Raw genomic sequence first — 22,049 nt, 5'->3', positions numbered from 1 at the left:
ACACTACACACACACACACACACACACACACACACACACACACACACAGAATCTCAATCAGGCTGGCTGCCCATATTTGTGCAGTGGAGGTGTTATGCCAAAGTAGCTGAGGCAAGAAGAGAGCTAAGGTAAGCAGACTTGAGTGACTCAGCTTGAAAGTGACACGTACCAACTCCTTGCTCAGTCAACTAGTCAGAATTAGAAACATGGTTCAAATCCAGCTGGATAAGAAGCCTAGAAAATATGTAGAAGAACACACAAATATTTCATGAATCCTACTGGTCTTTAATAATACATTCTTGATCCTTGACCCTTTAAAACTATCTACTCAAAATCTATAGGTAGTATCACATCTTTTTTTTTTTTTGGTTTTTTGAGACCGGATTTGTCTGTGCAGTTTTGGTGCCTGTCCTGGATCTCCTCTGTAGACCAGGCTTGCCTCGAACTCACAGAGATCCGCCTGGCTCTGCCTCCTGAGTGCTGGGATTAAAGGCGTGCACCACCGCCACCCGGCTCACATCTTTTTAAATTAAACCAACTGTCCCAAACCTTCATGTTGTTTCCCTTTATGATTAAAGGGCACTTGTATGATCTAGTACATACTGTGTTTTGAAGAAATCAAAACTTTTTGCTTATCAATTCTAAGATCTCTGTAAACCATTTAACTTCTCCAAACACACTTCTCAACTGAAAAAATGAATAGTGATTTCTCATCTGTGGATCTATTTCAAAATTTAGGTTAAGGATAGCATGTAAAACACTTGGCGTGGGGCCTAATGCATGATAGATATTAAACAAATGCAAGTTTTCATTTTATTTTTATTTGAATGGTCAGTCTTATAGTAGGATCTATAGTATACTCATAATCCTCAGACAGCAATGTGCTCAGTGTGGACAAGAGGTATTCTTGCTGAGTTAAAGTGAAATGTCTATTTCTTATTGTTGTAGGTCATGGGGAGTTTTAAAGGTCATGCCCTCCCTGGAACCTTCTTCATTATCATGGGCTTTTGGTGGGGTACAAAGAGTATTCTGAAATATGTCTACAAAAAGCAAACTCGGACCTGCTACCTTAGTTCCAAAACATTATTACGTCGAGCAGAGATTTGGGAAGGAGCTGTTATAATCTTCATGGCTCTTACTGGTAAGTGGATTGTGGCCATGTTCTGTTTTCTCCTTTTGAGTATTTCATGAGTGGGGAAAAAAATGTCAATATGAAATTGAGATATACTAAATAAATTTCATATAAATATGTCTCTTAGTATTTATCCCAATTACAGTTTATAACTGATGTAATCTTAGGAAAATGATATTTCATAATTATATAAAAGCCTAATCCTTAATGAATCTTAATATTTAATTTGCCTATCCAACCAAGTGAATTTCCTTTGTATCATAAGTTGGAGCCTATGAAATAGTTTGATACAAGTTCTTCTGATCCTTCAAAGAGTAAACTCTGTAAGAAATCATTTTGTAAATTACACTAAAGTAATCAAGTGATTATGGGAAATCTTCAATAACAAATCATTTCTGAGAGATGATAAAGGGAATTGGGGCTGAAGGAGATCTTGCTTCATGTACATCCACCTTGTGTCCTGAGTTGGACAGAGTCCAGGTAACTTAATTTCAATAACTTTCCATTGTTACTGAACATTCTAAAAAAGGTTCTGCATTTTACAGTAATGCTGTAGTTGCTGCTTTGTAAATGGTAACACTTCTAATTTTTCCACGGATTCTTTTCATTCATGACAATAGGATTTTGTTATTAACATTAAATTACAAAGTAACCATTTCCGAAAAGAGAACTTTCCCTGCCCATTCTAGAGGCTAACCAGGCAGCTTCTAGAAAACAACAACAAACCTGTCTATATCAATAATTAACCACATGTAGAGTCTGTATGAACCATCTCTACTATTCTTATTCTTGGGGAAAAGGCTAAATTCTTCATCAATTTTGTCAGAAATCAAGGAAAACACTCTACTTTGTAACAGCTAAGAGTGCAATATCTAGAAAGAAAGTAATCATCCTTTAAATGACATACATCATAAATCCAAACCTCCAAGCCATCCAGGATTTTAGTCATTAAATTACAACCAGTTGTTGAACTAAAATTACCATTGTTAAGGATATGAAACAGTTGCTTGCATCATTTGTCTATATATAGATAAAACTTGTTACCCAAACCTGCAGCTAAACTTTGGAATCAAGTCTAAATCAGTATTGCTAGGTTTTCAGTGGAAAGCTCAGAGGGAAGAATCGACATCATAAAGTTAGAATAAGCGATGAACATGTGCCCCTGTGTCTTCACACTTACTATGTAGACTCAGGAAAAGGATTGCTAAAACTGTGGTATGTTCCTCTGCAGGTATGGTCGGGGAACAGTTTATCTCAGGCGGACCCTCCCTGACCCTGTATAAAGACGGCCAGTGGAACCAGCTTCTTGGCTGGCATCATACAACCATGTACTTCTTCTTTGGGCTACAGGGTGTAATCCATATCTTATGTTTCACTACCAATTTCCTTCCGCTTTCCTTAAGCAAGTTAATGTTATCAAATGCCATCTTTGTGGAGTGTAAGTATGAGGGAAATATGTTTTCTGTTCTCTTTCTATCAGTGGGCATTGATGTTGTGCTTTATAATAACATATCTTTTGTTTCTCTGTATCACCTTGATTGGCAGGACTAGCTGTTTGGGCCGTAGTTGGATATATGGTTGTCCTAGAGAAAATACCTATAGTCTTCCTTTCTTACAACTTTACAGACTAACTTAATAGATCTGGGCAGACACAGCCACTCAAAAAGTTTTTTCAAATTTCATATCTGTCTTTAGAAATCATCTACAGTGGGCACTTACCTCTTGGTCATTGTGGAGCTTATCATTCTTTTTATTTCTAACAATGGAAACTGAACTCAGAATAATAGTGCATGGATTACTTGAAATGGGGCAGCCACTCACAATAGAAAATGTCTACCAATCTCTAATAAGCTTTTCATATATCAGAAACAGAAACTCTGCCAAAATGTGGTATGTAGGTCTAAAAAATGACTTCCTAATCTTAAGAGGTTAGTGAAAATAACAGGATGTTTCTTTCAGTTGATTTCTCAGATTATCATAAGGAGGGCAAGATAAAACAAGTGTTTAATAATTTGTTATAATTTATGTACTCATTTGCTGAATTCCCTAAATTGAGACTTTGACTTCAGCTAATTTATCTGTACATTCACATTCATTAGAGCTCCCTACCCTAGTCATGTTTATTGTACATTTTCCTACATAGATAATGCTTTAAACAACAGCTGAAAATTCTATGGTATGTTAGAAGAGAGAAAAAACGGTTAGAAGAAAAAGAAAGTAGGGTTAGACTTCAAAGATTCTCTTCCTAAATAAGAGGCAATGTTTACTCTCCCCAAAGTAAAAATACATTGCTGAGAGTCAGTGGGGATTTGCTCTTTGGGGCAGTTTTATGTTCATATAAAATTCTGTGGCAAGAGGGTGGTACAGTGGGAAGCCTTTGGTTTTATCAGAAAATATGTTTTGCCCCCTCTGTTAGCATTTATCTTCTACAACCACACTCATGGTCGGGAAATGTTGGATGTTTTTGTGCACCAGCTTCTGGTCTTTGCCACCATTTTGACGGGTCTGGTTACCTTCATGGAATTCCTCACAAAGAACAATGTACTTCTGGAGCTCCTTCGGTCAAGTTTCATCATCCTACAAGGGACCTGGTTCTGGCAGGTGAGTTGGGACTTGTAGCTAACACATGTGGTGTCACTTATCTGCAGTTTCTCTTATTAACTGATGAGGCATTTGCTTTTAATTCTTCCCTTCTATGAGCATCACAGAAGTGATGTTCTTGGAGTGGCCTGGTGGGTCTGGTGAGACTACTGTTAGAGTAGCTGTGGAGGAAGCAGACAGTTTATTCCTTCATTATGGATCCACTTATCCTTTATGCAGGAATTTTGAGCTGATGATTATGGTTGTAAGTGATTTTTAGTGCTAGAACAGCTTATAGCCTAATGCGCCATAAGCTCAAGAGCTGTATGAAAGACCCAAGAGAGAGAAAACACTTGCTGAGAGACAACCATATGGTGGCCACCATGTGGATTTTATGTACATCTTATTTTATCTATTTTTTTTCCAGAAAACAATTATCTCATATTTTATCATGTTTATAAAATCTAGTTATGAAAAGAAAACCATGAAAATCCAGCGAGGGAGGGGACCAGAAGGGGACCCAGTGGCGGGAAGAGCAGGACAAGAGAACAAGTTACATGGTGTGTGTGATGCAAAGGCGCCATGAAGCTCAGGATTTTGTGAACAGTGTGGGGCCAACAAGATGGCTCAGTGGTGAACACTGCTTGTCACTTTTGGAGAGGACAGAGCTTTTGTTCTTAGCACTCATGGCTCACAAACTCCTGTATCTCCAATTCCAGGGGTCCAGCATCTCTGGCCACAGATGGTACTTGGTCAGGGCTAGAGCCCCTGCTTAGAATTCCCCAGTGAGGGCTTGGGGTCATGGCTCAGAGGTAGAGCCCATCTTGTTTTATTATATTCCCATACCTTCACATTGATCCAGAAGTTAGGTATTACCACCTCTAATTTGCCTATAGGTATCTTCAGCAAGACCAAGATTTTTCTCATGCTCAAACAGTAATATAGCTAGGATCTAAATCTAGACTTCTCTAATCCCAAATCCCAGACACTTCCCATTTTCTAGCATCATCAACTCTCTAAATTTGCCATGCTGTTGAAAGCATGAATTCAAACGGTGGACTTATAGTTTTGAGAGACTATCAAGTCACAATCATGTTCATGTATAGGTGTAAACAAAGTCCAGAATGAGATGAGAGTGTGGCTTGATTAGGCCAGACTTTGAGGAGGAGAATTTTAGTCACCACAGAGCTGGGATTTGGGATGACGTGGCTGTTTCAGGGACTTGAATTTCCTTCCCATCAGAACTGATAACAAATTGCCAGGTGATGATAAAAGAAGAGCTGTGGTTTAAACGGGATATGATGATTTAATATCCACACACATGGGGGAGATAGAAGAACTTGTGGTGCAGAGACCCGTAAGGTGGGACTCGGTTCATGCATTGGTTCGAAGTGTGCTTCATAGAAAAATATTATAAATACCCTATAAGGCGATCAATCTATTGCCAGCTTAGGTAGAGTATTAGCCCTCCACAGGGAACCTAAATGGAGTAAAGAGGATGGGACATAAAGAACTAGTGTGCACTGAATTGCAGTGCTTTCCTGTGTGCACATGTTTGGTAGTCAAAAGATGTAGTCAGAAGTTGTCCTGTGTCCCGCCCGGTCCCGCAGCTGCTCTGACCCAAATAAACACAAATTAATTACAAACTGTATGGCCATGGCCTATGGCTCAAGCTTCTTCTTCACTAGCTCTTATAATTTAAATGACCCCATTTCTATTAATCTATGTTTTTGCCACGTTTTCTGTGGCGTTACCTGTGTGCCATTACATGCTGCTCCCTGGACAGTAGGATGGCATCTTCTCTGCCTCTCCTTATTCCTTTCACTATCTCCCTTGGATTTTCCCACCTGGCTCCATCCTGCCCTTCCATAGGCCAAATGGCTTTATTTATCAACCAATTAGAGCAACACATATTCATAGCATACAGAAAGATATCTCATAGCAAAAAGGAAAGATGTTTTTTTCAAGAGAAAATTTCTGGGGAAGTTGACACAGTGAGCTTATGCTACAGTGAATATTCTCTGCTCTGAACACATAACAAAGACAGATAAGATAGATGCTGCAGTGAATATTCTCTGCTCTGAACACATAACAAAGGTAGGTAAGATAGATGCTGCAGTGAATATTCTCTGCTCTTAACATATAACAAAGACAGATAAGATAGATATATGCCTGCAGTGATTTGAAAAAAAAAAAGGAAAATAAAAAGAAATTTTTTAAAAAATTAGAAAACATCTAACTCCACTCAAGTAAATTAGACTAAAGCAGGGCATAAAGTCTGGTGGGTCAAAAGCAGAACAGAAGCACAGGGCTGGAGAGGAGTGAGCTGGAGACCTGCTGATCCCAGTCCAAGGCAGACAGTGACTGACAGCTGTTGGGGAAAAGCTAGGCTCTTGTAACATTTTCTGCTGTGGACATATTTTATATCTATGATTGTTGCCATCAGATTGGTTTCTTAAAGTCTGTGGAAATTTTATGTTACTGGTATGGATTTGGTGAATTCCTATTTTTACTTTTTTTATTATTATAAGACTGTCTTTCACTCCTTTTTCTCTAGTTTTTTTTTTGGGGGGGGGTTAGGTGACAATTTCATTTATCTTTAACCTTTCTTGTTTAAAAACCACATCGAAGTCTAGGTATTATTTAAACTGTAATTTTTAGTGATGTATTTCTAGTGTGCTTTCAGCTTTAATTCATGAGTTCTTTTGATGTTTTGGTTTCTTTACTTTCTTGGTACAGGGACTAAAACCATGACCTTAAGCTAAATGGGCATACTTCCTACCACCTACCACTGAGTTGTAGGCCCAGGTCGAGGAACATAATTTTAAATTTGAGAGTGTATCTTTTCTAAACATCACTCCTTTCCAGTTAATTGCATTGTGAGCAGAAAATGTGTTTTCTTTGAAGGGTGCTGACGCTTCCCTCGGGACATAACTTGATGTCGGTATGAATTTTCTGTGTGTTTGAAAAGGTGTATATCACTTCTTTGCTCAGTTCAGGGTTCTATGTGTTGTTATCTTCCTGTTACTGCATCAAATGCCTGAGCTGATTAATTATAGCGAGAAAGTGGTTATTTTCACACGTGGTTTCGGAGATCCTAGTCTATGATTTGTTAGTTCCTTTGAGTTTTAGGTCTATAGTGAGTGAGCATATCACAACAGGAACATGTGTGGAGAATACTCGCCTCATGATTGGAAAGTGAGAGAGAGAGGTAATGGTCAGGGTTCCACTGTCTCCTTCAAGGATGTGCCTCTAATGACCTAAGGGCTCTCTTTAGGCCTCCAACCTAAAGGGTAGGAGATCTCAATAGTGACACCGTGGAGGGCAAGCCTCTACCATATGGACTTTGAGGAGGTATATATTATTCAAATTATAGCATATGTATACTAGTTTAATTGTATTAATGAACTTAACATTCATGTAAAAAAAAGGACAGTAAGAACAAGAGAAGAAATTCAAAGAGAGTTGAAGAAAGGAATTATAAGATCAAATTATGACTAATAAGATCAATTATTATCTAGTTAATACTTAGTGATTGGTCCTGCTTAGACAAAAAGAGGGAAGTCATACTATAACTCAACCAAGAACAGGACAGCTTAATGCTGCCACTTTGGGCACAAAAATAATATTTTCATATTTACTGGAAAGTTTTCTATAAAAAAAACTTATGAGGTTACAATCTTTAGGGATAAATTTCTGATTATTTAGAAGTCTTTTAACCTATCAGTATGTCTAGATTTATTTCTTATGAGGCCAGGTGTCTAACCTCACTATTGTCTTGGACCCTTAAATAAAAATGAACATTTTATACCTGTGTAAATATGCACTAATTGGAAATGACGGTTTAGCTACAGTATGCCTCATCCTGTAGTGGGTAGCCATTCCAGCTTTGACCTGGAAGTTCCAACCCCCATTGAGGCTTCGGTAATGGTCACACCTACAAGGCGGAACCAAGAGAGCCCGCGCATCCTGATCTCAGGTCTTCAGCGTCCTCTGCTAGCTCAGTCAATAGAGCATGAGACTCTTAATCTTAGGGTCGTGGGTTCGTGCCCTATGTTGGGCGCCAGATATTGGTGAAATTATTATGGCCACTCCACGTAGTTAAAAGGGAGGTTTATTTTGTGGGGTAACTTACAAGTGAAGGGATAGTTTACAGGATCTGGAAAAGGTGTAGTGCAGTCCAGCGGTGTTCTCTGGAGAACTCTGCTTGGTCTACCTCCAGTGTCCAGGGTGCAAGAACCAAGAGAGCCTGCACATCCAGATCTTGAGTCTTCAGGGTCCTCTCTTGGCCCTGCTTTGTAGGAGTGACAGTTGCCGAAGCCTCAATGGGGGTTGGAACTTCCAGGTCAAAGCTGGAATGGCTACCCACTACATCATTCTTTGACTCCTCTGAAATAAAAATGTCTAGCAATGTAGGGGAATGTCTTACACTTCCATGTTTTATTGTATGTGCAGTGTGTGCACATTATGTTCAAATATCTTTCCTAAGCTAATGACACTGTATTGTGGTTTGCTTTTTACCACTTTTATCTCTTGCTATGTCTTCACAAATAGCCAACAGTAGCGATTTAGTTATATACAGACAGATTTTGAGTAAATGCCCCTTGGACTCTTGGAACCATCTGCATGGAAATTTGAACTGAATGAGGCAAATGTGTATAACTTACATTGAAATGATTGTGTAATCTGCAGAAAGAAGAGAAATCCCCTCCTAACCTATAAAACGTTCTTTCCTGAAGCACATGACATTTAAAACACGTTTATTCAATGACTAAGCCATTTTGTATAATTAAAAAAAAGAAAAGAAACTCCCTGCGCCCTTCACTCCGTGACAGTCTCTTCGGGGTCTCCCTGTGGGGGAGCAACTCAGAGGCTCACTTTGTGTTTTGTTTTTCCTTTGCTTCTCCTCATCCTCCTCAGAGTACAGGACAGGCAGGCAGTGGGGAAGTGGCTCCTGTTGCCTTTGCTTCTTGTCACTTGGGACAGTTGTTTCCTGGGTATAGTCTATCTCCATTTGTCCTCGAGTCCCAAAGATTGCTCACAGGACAACTGCCCCAATTATGAGTCCAAACTGTAACTCATCTTCATCTGGACATTAAGAAAAACAAACGGCAGTTAAGAGCACATGGCGATCTAGCAGAGGACCCAGGTTCAGTTTCCATCACCCATATGGTGGCTCACAACCCTCTGTAACTCCTGTCATGCAAGTGATGTTCAGACGTACATGCAGGTAAACATTCATACACATAAAATAAAATAAATAAATCTTTATTTAAAATGGAAGTCCATTCCAAAAGAGAAAAATGACTCACAGTAGTAAGAGAATAATAAAATATGCAGCGATATATAATTCACACTGTAAACTATAGAAAATGAGTCTCTGGCTTATTCCTTATTGGAGAAGAAAGTTAACTACAGTTGAAACCTAATAGCAGTGAGGCTTAAACCAATCAAACCATGGTTTTTTTTTTTTTGTTTGTTTGTTTTGTTTTGTTTTTTTGGAGAGTGATGTACAAAATATAGTAAGAATAATTCCTTCATAGGTCTTTTCTCTTGTAATTTTCTGGTAGAAAACAAATTAGAACAGCTGATAAAAGTGTAATATTCATTTTTAAAGATGACTTGATGAGTTTTTTAGTTTCTGGTTAGTTACATAGTCTTAATTTACCTGAGTTTGGGTTAAAGGATTGAATGTCTCTTGCCCTCCATAGTAGCCCTTCATGGCCCCTGTTCATGGCCTCCATCTTGGCCTTTCGTCATCTATGTACAGCTTCCAAACATTAGCAGGTGCGATTCCAGTAAAGTATTCAGTAAGAAGCACTCAAATTTGCCCTCATTCTGATATAAAATAAGAAAAAATAGTAAAATCATTTTGCAAAATGGTAGTTTTATTTTTTTATTATTTATATATATATTTTAAATGATGGCAACTGGTTACTTGAGACACTTTATTTTGGAAGTTTCTAAAGGCAACTGTGGCTTCTGGGTAAGATGGTAAATTAGAACCCACTTCTGCAGGATCCAGCAAAAGAGAGGAACCAGGGTAAAAATAAGGGATGCTGTCTCTAGTTAAGAAAGACAAAGAGGAAGGAAATCAGGCAGCACAAGATCTCAGTAAAGAAGTCTCTAGAAAAACCCACCAGTCAGTCACCAACCTCAGCACACAGTTTGCACTGTGTGGTAGCTGGGAGTTGCCTTGTTTTCCTGGACTCGGTGCTACAGGGTCAGTGATCTGGAGCGAGACAGGCCAGGCTGCAAAGACACAACAGGGCTGGAAGCACCTTGAGTGGGGAGACGTGGAGCCACTTAGGCTGTGGAGGTGGAGACACCAATGTGACAGAGTCCTTATAGCTGAGATTTTTTCCATGGGCACACTGAAATACATAACCCAAGAAGGATCCACCTCCCAATTGAGGGTCTACTGATGCCAGGGGAACCTGAGAAATGAGGGGCTAAATTGGTCCAGGAATGTTGCCTAGGTCAGTCTGTGGCCAAGGTAGGTAAAGGAGGGCAGGCAGGCTTTCCACACTTTTCCCAGAGCCTCACTCACAGAAAACCTCATTTAGAAAAAAAGATCTCCTAAACACCAGATAAGGAAGTATTAATTGGAAGATGAGGAGATATCAGGCTGGGAAATTCTAGCAGAAGGTGGAGTTCCACTTCAAAACCTGTATCACCAGGTGGATGTATCAACCTGGCTTGTCTGAATTAATGAGACTGACAGCCTTGCTCTCGAGACTGAATCAAGGAGGTGGGAGAGACCACATTCATCCTCACTAAGAAGTAACACTGAGTTGTAACATCTTTTACTTTGTATTTTATTCATTGATTATTTTTACCTTTATCTTTTAGAAATTGCAGGTTTCTACTTCTATTGTTCAGTTGTTTGCTGGGTGGGTGGGTGGCAGTTTGCATCACAACAGAATAGCTGTGTGTAACTACCCTTCCTCCATCACATGATGGCTGTCATCCTGGTTGCTTCTTTTCTTCCTCCCCGATAAGCAGCAAAACCTTAGGAAACAGCAAACTCAACTCAATAGCAATCTCAGTTGAAAATGGCCTTAATGTCCTAATGAAAAGATGCAGACTAACTCCCTGAACCAAACACAAGATCCAGAGGCTGGGGAGAAGACTCAGAAGCTAAGAGTGTTTATTGCTCTTGCAGAGGATCTGGACCCAATTCCCAGTACCCACATCAGGCAGTTCACACACAACTCCCTCTAACACCAGTCCTGATGCATCTGGCCTCCTCAGGCACTTGCATGCATGTGTTCATACCCACACACAGAAATACCATACATACACGAAACATTCTAAAAAAATAAAATAAATCTTAAAAAAAAAAGATCAAACTATGTATTGTCTCCAGGAAATATACCTCACTTGTGAAAAATTGAAAATTAAAAAAATCCAAAGTTTGGAAATCAACCTACTGAATATATTGAAACAAGAAAAAAAAAAGCTAACAGAGCTGTTCTGATAACTTGATAAGTAGACTTGAAACTAAAGCTTGTCTGAAGAGATAAAGAAGGGCCCTTCATATTAATGGGAACAATTCAAGAAGACAGCAATTGTAAAGACTTAAGCATGGAAAGTTGGGGCCCCCGGTTTCACAAAAACAAACACTAAAACTCATGAAAGGTCAGATAGGTCCTAATATAATGATGGTGGAAGACTTCAGTTCCCTATCCATATCGTTAGGTAGGCCTTCCAAACTAAAAATTACTAAAGAAACTTCAGAGCTAAACTGTTAAACAGACCAAAGGGATTAACAGATGTCAACAGGTAATTCATCCAAGAGATATAGATAGCATGGGCATTCTTCTCAGCAGCTCTCAAACCTGTCTCTAAAATTAATTAGATTATAGGCCACAAAAATGAGCCTTGAGAATACAAAAGAAACGGAGCTGGGGAGATGGCTTGGTAGTGACGAGCACTTGCTGCTCCTGTAGAAGACCTAGGTTCAGTTCCCAGCACCCACATCAGGCAGCTCATTACCAGCTGTAACCCCAGTTCCAGGGGTTCTGGCTCTTGTGGGTGCCTGCATACAGGCGGTGGACACACACACACACACACACACACACACACACACACACACACACATAAATTTAAAAAACTAGAGATGACAAAAAAAATCAAAACTGCTTGTATCATATCAGATTGTAGAGGATGATGCTAGAAATTAATTACAAGAGAAACTGAAGGAACCACAAATCCTTGGAGAATGAAAATTACAGTACACTCTGCCTCTACCTTGAGCCAGCTCTGCTCCCTGTAGGCAGCCTTCCTCAACAGACTGAGAAAATCTCAGATTCGGGCATATCTAAGATCCTGGGGTCTCCATTGCAACCTAGGCTTCAGTGCCACACAGTCAGGTAATAGTCTCTCATGGACTCTAACCCAGCCGCAATTACCTGCCTATAGGCGCTCTCTAAAATTATGGAACACGGCTCCATGACTCATTAAATCTTCTCCATGGCTCTTGCATCCTCCACGTGAGCATACTCAATGCCATGTGAATGATACTACCAAGTTCTGCTGCCAGCTTGAGATGTAGACCGTGCCCCCTTGGACCATAGCTATATCATTTCCTGTGTACTGACTTTGGAAAACACTTCCCTGGGCAGCTTCCTTCAGAAAATGGGAAACCTCTTTAGTTTAAGCTTTTTTCCCCCCTTCAAATGAACTTGGTTCTTAAGAAGATGGAGCCTCAGAAAGGTGGAGTTTTACCCTTGGAAAATCCCTCCCATTGCCCTAGTATAGCACAGGTTTCTCTTCAGTGGTGCTGATTTCTTTAAGAATGCTCTCCTCTCCCCACCATGGACTCACATATTTGAATGCTTATTTGCCAGGGAGTGGAACTTTTTCAAAGAATTAGAAGAAGTAGGAGGCGTGGCCTTCTTGAGTAGGTACGGCCTTGTTGGAGGAATGTATGTCACTTGAGGGGTGGGCTTTGAGATTTCAAAATCCCAAACCAGGCCCCATGCCCCTCTCTGCCTACCTGCCTGCAGATCAGGATCTAAAGTTCTCAGTTAGTGCTCCAGCACCATGCTTGCTGCCGCGTTCCCTGCCATGATGACAATGGGCTAACCTCTGAAACTGTAAGAAAGCCCCAGTGAAATGCTTTCCTTTGTAAGAATTGCCTTGGTCGTGGTGTTTCTTCACAGCAATAAAACAGTGACTAAAACAGAAGTTGGTACCAGGGACTGAGGTATTGCTGTGACAGCCCTGACCATGCTGGGTTTTTTTTTTGTTGTTGTTTTTTTTTTTTTTTTGGAGGAATATGAGACTTTGGACTAGAAAAGTAGTTGGATGAGCATGGAAGACAGATAGAAGCATGCTGAGGATGATTTGAACTGTGAAGGTCCAGCTCAAGCAGTTTCAGAGAGAAGAGTGTTAGTATTTTAAAGACCATCCTTGTGATATTCTTAGCAAAGAATGTGGCTGCTTTTTTGCCCTTGTCCTAAAAATCTACCTAAGGCTAAATTGAAAAGTTTTAGAGTAATGACGTTGGTAGAGGAGATTTGAAGAAGATAAAAAGTTTAAAGAAAAGACTGATGCTAAATAGAATAAAGGGAGTGGTGGCCTCTGGGCAAGACCTCACCCAGGTAAGCTTCCAACTTGTGAAAAAAAGAATCAAAGGAAAACTTAAGCAGTGAAGCTTTCCCCATCAACCACAGAAAGCTGATGCAAATGTGATTGAATGAAGAGGCCAAGTTCCAGCCCCATCAAGCAGCAGAACTTGGCAGCTTTGGTCATGTGGTTCTGGCTTTAGAGTCAAGGATAGAAGAAAGGGGATGTGAAATCTCCCTCCATTGCTAAGGAAAGCCCCGGAGGCCAGGTGTGTGTCAGGGGTGTCCCAGCATGGAGGCCCAAAGAGGCCATTGCATGAAGCTGTGAAGCCTGTGTTACCTTGGAAACCCTAAGATGTTGGAGATGCCTGGCATCTCTGGGTTACCTGAGTTCTGGGATACCTGCCAAGGAGAGCTACATACAAGGGGTGGTACCAGTCCAAGAAAGGGAAGTGTATTGCAGTCAGTAAAGCTGAAAGGAGTTGGAGATCTCAAGAGCACCTTGACATCAGACATGGAGATGCAGAATTTGAAGTTTGCCCTGCTGGATTTCAGATTTGCTTTGGTCCAGTATTTCCTCACTATGCTCCCTTTCCTCCCTTTTAGCATGGTAATGTGGATTCTGTGTCATTTATGTTGGAAGCATGTGACCTTCTTTTTGATTTTGATTTTACAGAGAGTTACATTTAAGAGATTTCCATGAGTCAAAGAAGAGATTTTAGACTTTGGACTTTTAAACAGTGTTGAGACTATGATAGACTATGGGACTTTTGAAGTTGGACTGAATGCAGTTTTGCATTATGATATGGATACAAGCCTATGGGGACCAGAGAGTGGAATATGGTGGTTTGAATAAGAATTATACCCCCCATAGGCTCATATACATATTAAAAACTAACAGGCCCTGAGCAACATATAATTTATAACGATTACATTTTGAGTTAATTGCCAATACTTGAAATACAGGAAACATCACTAAGGTGTTTATTTTCTCAGCTTTTTTTTTTTTTTTTTTTTTGGTTTTTCGAGACAGGGTTTCTCTGTGTAGCTTTGCGCCTTTCCTGGAACTCGCTTTGGAGACCAGGCTGGCCTCGAACTCACAGAGATCCACCTGGCTCTGCCTCCCGAGTGCTGGGATTAAAGGCGTGTGCCACCACCACCCGGCTTTTTTTTTTTTTTTTTTTTTGAGTAAGAACAGAAATATCTGGCAGCATTAGGCCAGCATTCCATAGTGGCAGTTGTGGGTGGACACATGTCCCATCAACTCATCCTTTGCATCAGCTCCTGACAAGGTAGAGAGGCAGATCAAAGTTTTCTGTTCCCATTCCGGTCCTATGCCCTTTATTTATCAACCAGTTCGGGGCCATGATTTTTCTCCCAAGATATTATGTTAGTTACAACTAGCAAGATATTTCCTAGTAACTTTCTCCTGGTTTCTTTATATTCTGGGAGACAAGATGCATTTGTTATTGATTTTAAGGATAGGCAAACTAAGCAATACATGACCCTGTCCTACTATCTATCTATCTATCTATCTTCCTACCTACCTACCTATCTCTCATCTATCTATCTATCTACCTATCTATCTATCATCTATCCATCCATCCATCTATCTACATTATATGTGTATGTGTCTATAAAACATTACTTATTTCTTATTGGGATAAAATTTACATAACATGACATCTTAGTCAGTGTTCAATTACTGTGAAAAGACACCATGACCATGACAAATAAAGGAAAGCATTCAGTTGGGGCTTGCTTACAGTTTCAGTGTTTTAGTCTATTGTCATCATAGCAGGAAGCACAGTGGCATGCAGGCAAACATGATGCTGGAGAAGTAGCTTGAAAGTCCTATATCCAGATCCACAGGCAGCAGGAAGAGAGAGACTTTGGGCCTGGCTTGAGCATTTGAAACTCCAAAGCCCACTCCCAGTGACACACTTCCTCCATCAAGGCCACATCTACTCAAAAAAAAAAGGTCATCTCTCCTAATCCCTGTCAAGTAATGCCTCTTCCTTAATGACCAAGCATTCAAATACATGAGCCTATGGGGCCATTCGCATTCAAAACACCACACATGGAATGAACCATTTTAAATTATGCAATTCAGCAATGTTTAGCAGTTCCATAATGCTGTGAGTACACCACCTCTGATGAACTCCAAAACATCTTAAAGTTGAAAGGTGTGAGTCCTACAGCTTTGATGATCTTTTACCATGCTTTTTAAAAGGCAATAATAGATACCATGGAATTCCATATGAATTTTATGATCAACTCTTTAAAAAATGCCTGTGAAAAATCCTATTAGGATATTAATAGCTGTTGTTTTGGTTCTACAGGTTGCCCTGGGTGTTTTTGCCATGTGAAAAATATTGGGACATCTAGTCCATAATTTGAGGTGGTTTTCTATTTTCTTGGGTCCTTGACTTCTTTCACTTACACAACTTTGTGCAGCTTCTGGCATGTAAATTTTAAAGCTCTTCAATTTGTCTGTATTCGTGTGTGTGCTTAGATGTGCATGGGTGGTTGTGTGTATTCATGTGTGTACTTGGATATGCATGTGTGGTTGTGGTGCCGGTATTTACAGCAGTGCCTTATGAATACTAGTAAGATGTACTACCATGGAACTGTACTACCATGGAACTGTATTTCCAGTTTTGTTCTTGAGTACTTCACTTTGTTTGGTGTCCGTTTAAGTACATTTTTAAAAACTATATTGTAGAGTTTTCACTGCTTGTGTGTGAAAATATATGTGATAGTTGCGTCCTGATTTTCAGTTTTCAAATATGTGAAACTCCTTCATTAACTTTGATTATGGGGGTGGGTTCTTTATAAATTTCTATATTTGAGGTCACATTATATGTAAACAGATCATTTTACAATTTCTTTGCCAAAATGAATGTCTTTTATTTTTCTTACCTACTTTTCCTAAGTAAAATTTCCAATACAATGTTCAAAAGAGGTGATAATACAAAATATCTTTATGTTATACCTGATCCTGAGGAGAAAGTCCCAACCTTTTGCCACTTAACATAACATTATCTATGGGTTTTTATTTATTTAAAAACATTTTGCAGTCTAATTTTGAAATACCAGAGTGAGGCTGTGCAGTGTAGCTAGAGCTCCGAGGATTTTGGAAAATGCACACAAGGCCAGAGTGACCACTAGGGACATTTTGAAATTTGATAATTAAATACACTTAAAATTGTTCTTCAAAAATATGCCTCAGTGGAGAGTGAGTACATAAAAACCTGGTGTTGTGTTTGTGACGTCTCAGCTAATGGGAGCCATCTTAGTTAGCCAACATTTTGAAATGAGCCTTCTTTGAGAATGTAGATGGTTATTTTAATGTGCACTTGTTTTGAGTTGCAGATTGCTTTTGTCCTGTATCCCCTCAGTGGAAGTCCTCCATGGAATCTGACAGATACTGAGAATAAAATGTTTCTCACCATGTGCTTTTCTTGGCATTATGCATCAACCTTTATCATCTTCGGATTAAATTATGCTTTTATCACCTGGTAAGTTGGCGCTTTAAAAAAAAATGGATGGTACATTCCTTTGTATATGTCCATCAAGACTGGACAGTGTTGAATGTTAAATTCAAAAGGAAGGTTTTATTCTTACCTTCTCGTAAGCTGGACTCGGACATTAGGAAGTTATCTCTACACAAAGAAATGGCCAGCAAAAATGTTCATGTTGACCTAAAGTTGTAATAGTTTCGTGATATGGTTGTTGTGCCTCCAACCCATGCCCTCTTCTACAGCATGCTCTCTGGACCTCTGTCTCTTCATGTATGTGGGCTTCTACTCTGGATGGCCAGTTCCCTTATGTGCAATGAGACCTCCGCTTACCTTTGTGTACACTCTTTAATTGTCCCATTTCATAACCTTGGGACCTTTCTTTGACAAATGTGTACAAATCAAATTAAATAAGACAGTAACTCTAATTTTTCCAAAAGTTGAATGGTGCATTCTTCTATACAAGAATCCTGATCTAACTTTCTGAGCAGGTGAGGAGCAACACACCAGATTGCTGAGAACACATACTCCTAGTTCTATGGCCTATTGGCTATGACTTCTGACTCATTACTCAACCACAGTAAATATGAATCTTATTGTTTACTAAATAGAGATAGTAGAACCTAAATGAGGTCGTGTACTTATGTTCCTGAAGATGTAAAAACTCAGCAAATGGTCTTGTCTCCTTGTCTGTATTGCCTTCCTCTTCCTCTCTATTTGGTATAACAATATGGGGTGGAGACCCTCCCATGGGGGATGTTGTTGTCCTGTAACCAGGGCAGATCAGAGAGGTAGACAATTAAAATACAGCAAGTCAAAGTAGTAGAAAGAAGGAGCTCAAGGAAAGCGCCTCACAAATTGAAAGGTAATGTGAGCTCAAAAATGGGCAAACAGGAAAGTGGTTGATTGTGGGTTCCAGGGTGGTTACTGCTGAAGCACACTGGGCTGGACTGACCCTAATTACTGGACATGCAGACTCCAATACTTGATTCTTCAGACGGCTACACTAGGTGAAATACTCTACAACTGCAGTAATGTGTATGTAGTGTTCGCCATGGTGGACACCAGCTCCCCAGAGCTTATAATGTGACACAGTCCGTATTACTTTTAGTTGATCCGAATACTAACATGTAGATAGTGTTGCACACCTTGCAGGCTCTCCAGACCCCCGGGATGTAGTAGCTCTTTCTGGGCCCCATGGTTTGCCAGCTTCTAATGCAACCAGCTTTGCATCCTCTGGCCGTGGGCTCCAGATCAGCCCTCCTCCTCTGAGCTGTGCACTGGAGCCACTGTGACACTGGGGCTCTGAAAGAGAAACTTGAACTGTTGCCTTATCCAGCTCCCAGACGTCCCTCTTTGGCTTTGGAGCAGCTCACTTCGCTCTGTAGCTGCTTTCTTCCTCCTCCTTCGGGTTGTTTCTGTTCGTTCCGTTTCCCTCCCCCAAAGCATGTGCATCTGCTCATTGTTAAGGCTGGCTGGGCTACTGAGTCTTGCTCTCTTCCCCTGTTGTTCCAGGCTGACATCTGGGCCTCATCTTCTTAGGGGCTGGGGAGTCTTCAGGAACAGTACCAGGACGCAAGGAAAAACTCTACTTCGTGTCCGCTCCCCTCCAGAGCCAGCAGCAGATGACTACTGTCTCTTCATGTTTCAAAAGCCTTCAGATGCCTAATACATGGCTTGTCCACTAACAGGTCCCCAGAAAACAGAAACTCCAGTTTTATTTTCCAACCTCTCCCAATCCCCACCACATGTTGTTCTAATCTCTTTGACCAGACAGTTCCCTTTACCTGGTATAGTCACACTAAATGCCCATCTCTTCTTTGACACCTTCTGTAATTCCTCTGGCCCATGTTGATCTGTTTCCTGAGCTTCAGTAGTATTTTGACTTTGAATATTGTTACATATAAATTGTGACATTGACTACTTGCCCCCATTAGTCTTTCCTGACAGCTAGACTATATCTGCACGTGAAAACAATCATTTTCATATCCCCATACTGATTGGTACATTACCAGACATATAGTAAGTGCTCAGTTAACATTTGTTAGCTGTTTACTAGATTTCTACTTCAAAGGTACTTAAATACAACCTTCATTTGTTTGGAAATTATATTTTATATGTTTCTTGATTTTCCTTTAATATTGATAAGACCAGGAGTTCAACTTTCCCTGAACTATTTTGATACATGTTTAAGCAACAGTTTTAAAATACCACAAAGATTCAGCATTTAAAAAAAAAATTCAATATTGTCTTTCAGTGAGATCCCATGAAAAACGAATTCAGTGCTAACTTTGAGACTAAGGAGGCTTGAAACTCCTTTCGTCAGGGTTTGACTATGAAGTGGTTGCTTATCCACAAGTCATTACATGTCAGACATTGTATCCAAGCTGTTTCACATAGCACAATGGCTGCCACACAAGCACCTCTAAGTCACTGAATTCTCCTCCCGGAACCCTTGAAAGATGATGCAAAATGTCCTAGTTTTGCAAAATAGTGGTTCAAGATTGCCTCATTCTATCCCCTGCCTGAAGTCTTGATTGTGTAAGTTTGTCGGTGAGACCTATCTGTTTGGAAATATTGTTGCATATTTAATGTGTTATATATATATGTATACACACACACACACACACACACACATATATATATATATGTGTGTGTGTGTGTGTGTGTGTGTGTACTTCCTCTTGCAAATAACTATTTCAATAGCCCTTGCCTATGAGTAAGGAAGCATTGCCTATTTTCCGATGGGTTTTCCACACAGTGAGTCAGGTGAACCATTGGGAAGAACAAATCAGGGCTTGCTAACACACCGGGCACATCGAGTTTCTTAGAAATAACTTTTGTGTCAGCTCTGCTCTTTTTCACAGTGATTTATGAGAACATGAAGCAAGAGCAAGGTCACACCCTGACCTTGATTCCCCAGATTTCCCCCATTCTAGTTACTGGCGATTGTGCCTGGGTATTTATTTATTTATTATTGGGGGTGTTATTTTGAGAGGGTTTTGTTTTGTTTTTGAGACAGGATCTCACTATGGGGTCTTGACTGGCCTAGAACTTTCTTTGGAGACCAGGCTGGCCACAAACTCACAGATCCATGTGCCTCTGCCTTCTGAGTGGTGGTTTAAAGGTGTGCACCGCCATGCCAGGCTGCAGTTCCTTTTCATTATCCCCGCTCTCACCCTGCCTCACAGAACCATTTCTCCATGTGGGCTCCAGGTGCCTAGAGCCTGATAAAGGTGTGCATGTGGCCGAGCTTCGTGGCTTTCAGCAGCAGCAGCAGCTACAATCCAGAGAGAAAGACCAGGAAACAGTGGCTGTAACTGGGCCTATGCTAACATTTCATTCCCGGTAAAGCAGTCAGGAGTTGTTTCGTTTTCCACACGAGTCTTCAGAAATGAACATAACTGATTAATCCCTTTAGTCTTACATGGATGGATGTGGTACTACGTGGAAAAGATGTGTGGGCTTTTGTAACCGGCCCTTAACCTGTTACAGAGCATCAATCAGCCTTTCAAAACAGAAGTGGCTTGGTGTGTTCAGAACGTATGAGCAAAATCAGTAGTCAATAATTAAGGCAAATGACTGAGCAGTTTTTTTTTCTTGGCTGTTGCGTCAACAGAAATTATTGATTCTGCTCCATTGCTGTTTATTGGAGAGTTCATGTTAGTTGGCAGTGACTGGAGAACTGGTAACCTCTATTGACAGTTGAGTGACATGACCTGCCAGATTGCTCCACATGTCAGTGGTGTGTCCAATGTGTCAATGTCATGGGTTAGAATCACTTCTGACTCTGGCCAGGGTTGCGCCAGCAGACGGGATGAAGCCAGTGAAGTGCTTGTGAAGCTTTCGTGTGGGATCGGAGCACAGGGAATGATGGACTGTATGACTAGAACAGGCCAGAACTGAACTGGCAAAGGGAAGAGAGAAAATAAAAATCAGAATGTAAACAGGCTGAAGAAACTTGTCATAAAGAGACATTCAGCCCAGGCTTGACATGGGCCTTCACTTGGTCTGTACTTCCTTACAGGAAATGACGTCTCTTTGCAGTCCGTAGGTAGTTGTGGGTTTGATGTAGATGTTCCACCAATGTCACGTTTATCACAGTCAGTAGAGTCTCCTGCTTGTTTTAAGATGATCAGTTGTGCATAACTAAGTGATCTCATAATGTATTTGAGAGCCACATATTTCCGGTTTACTTAGACCTTTGCTGTCGTCTGCACACATTTTCAGGTATCTCCAAGTCAAATAGAAATCATTTTACTTTGGGGATTGCCTCTGTTCGTTGTAGGAATGATCTGCATATTACTCTAAAGTTTTGACCCTTGATAGCATGTAACCAGAGATGATTTTTCTTTTTCCCTCAGGTTAGTAAAATCTAGACTTAAGAAGGTGTGCACCTCGGAAGTTGGACTCCTGAAAAACGCTGAACGTGAACACGAGTCAGAGGAAGAAGTGTGATTTTGAGGGGCATCCGTTCTTTCTAGACAAGCCTCCTCTTTTTGCGCTGCCTCTGTTGATGGCTTTGTCTCTTGACCTTTGAAGAACAGCTGTCTGAGGCTGACTCCATGTTATTTGTATTTCCAGTTTTGTTAAAGTGTTGGACTTTAAATGTCTCACTTTCTTACCGCATTAAAAGTACCTTGGGTGATAAATTCACTTTGCCTATTGTGCATGCCGTGATATTCAGAAGCAATAAGTTTTCCAAAGTCATATGTAGTTTCATGTCTGTACTGTGACAACTATCGGTTTTATTTTCCTGATAAATACCATCAAGATTCATGACCTTGCCATTACTTGTAATTCATTCAGTGTTGAATTTCACTTGTTTATCTTGTTGCCACAATGAGAAATAAATGAACGCATGCACCTCTGTGCAAAAACCTCAACTCCTCACTTTTTTTAATTGAAGTATACTTCACCCTCACATGATACAGAAAAACTTGCATATACAGAAATTCCTTTCTTTGAGACATTTTTATATGAGAAACTTGATGCAAAAAGTAGACCAGAAGTCTTCCTGTGAGCTCTCTAAAAGGTAATGACATTAAGACACATGGTTTCAAAGATGTCAGAGACTAGGAGAGGGCATTGTGGTATTAGCATAGCCTAGCATGACCACTCTGCCATTTGCTCTGTTAAACAGGTAAAGGATTAAACAACATGCCCTTATACCGGTGGTTCTCAACTTGTGAGTCATGACCCTCGAAAGACCATCAGAGAACATAGATATTTACATTACGGTTC

General features: G+C 40.3%; 1 protein-coding gene across 4 annotated transcripts in view; it reads left to right on the top strand.

The window, feature by feature from the left end:
• LOC128112114 (transmembrane protein 45A-like) overlaps positions 1-21,691 on the top strand; it is a 79,868-nt gene extending 58,177 nt beyond the window's left edge. For 2 of the 4 annotated variants that reach the window (XM_052740903.1, XM_052740906.1), the window contains exons 2-6: positions 949-1,141; positions 2,364-2,570; positions 3,549-3,733; positions 16,660-16,805; positions 18,321-18,911. In XM_052740903.1, coding sequence (XP_052596863.1) covers positions 952-1,141; positions 2,364-2,570; positions 3,549-3,733; positions 16,660-16,805; positions 18,321-18,474 — 882 coding nt within the window. In that variant the 5' untranslated portion in view covers positions 949-951 and the 3' untranslated portion in view covers positions 18,475-18,911. Of the gene's footprint in view, positions 1-948; positions 1,142-2,363; positions 2,571-3,548; positions 3,734-16,659; positions 16,806-18,320; positions 18,912-21,169 lie in introns of those variants that run through there. The other 2 variants (XM_052740904.1, XM_052740907.1) reach the window with 2 other exon arrangements.
• The last annotated feature ends 358 nt before the right edge of the window (positions 21,692-22,049 follow it).

The sequence above is a fragment of the Peromyscus californicus genome, unplaced genomic scaffold (assembly GCF_007827085.1).
Source record: "Peromyscus californicus insignis strain IS unplaced genomic scaffold, ASM782708v3 Scaffold_16__1_contigs__length_79575227, whole genome shotgun sequence".
NCBI lineage: Eukaryota > Metazoa > Chordata > Mammalia > Rodentia > Cricetidae > Peromyscus > Peromyscus californicus.
The sequence above is the reverse complement of the archived record's forward strand: the minus strand, read 5'-3'. Positions and strand labels throughout refer to the sequence as shown.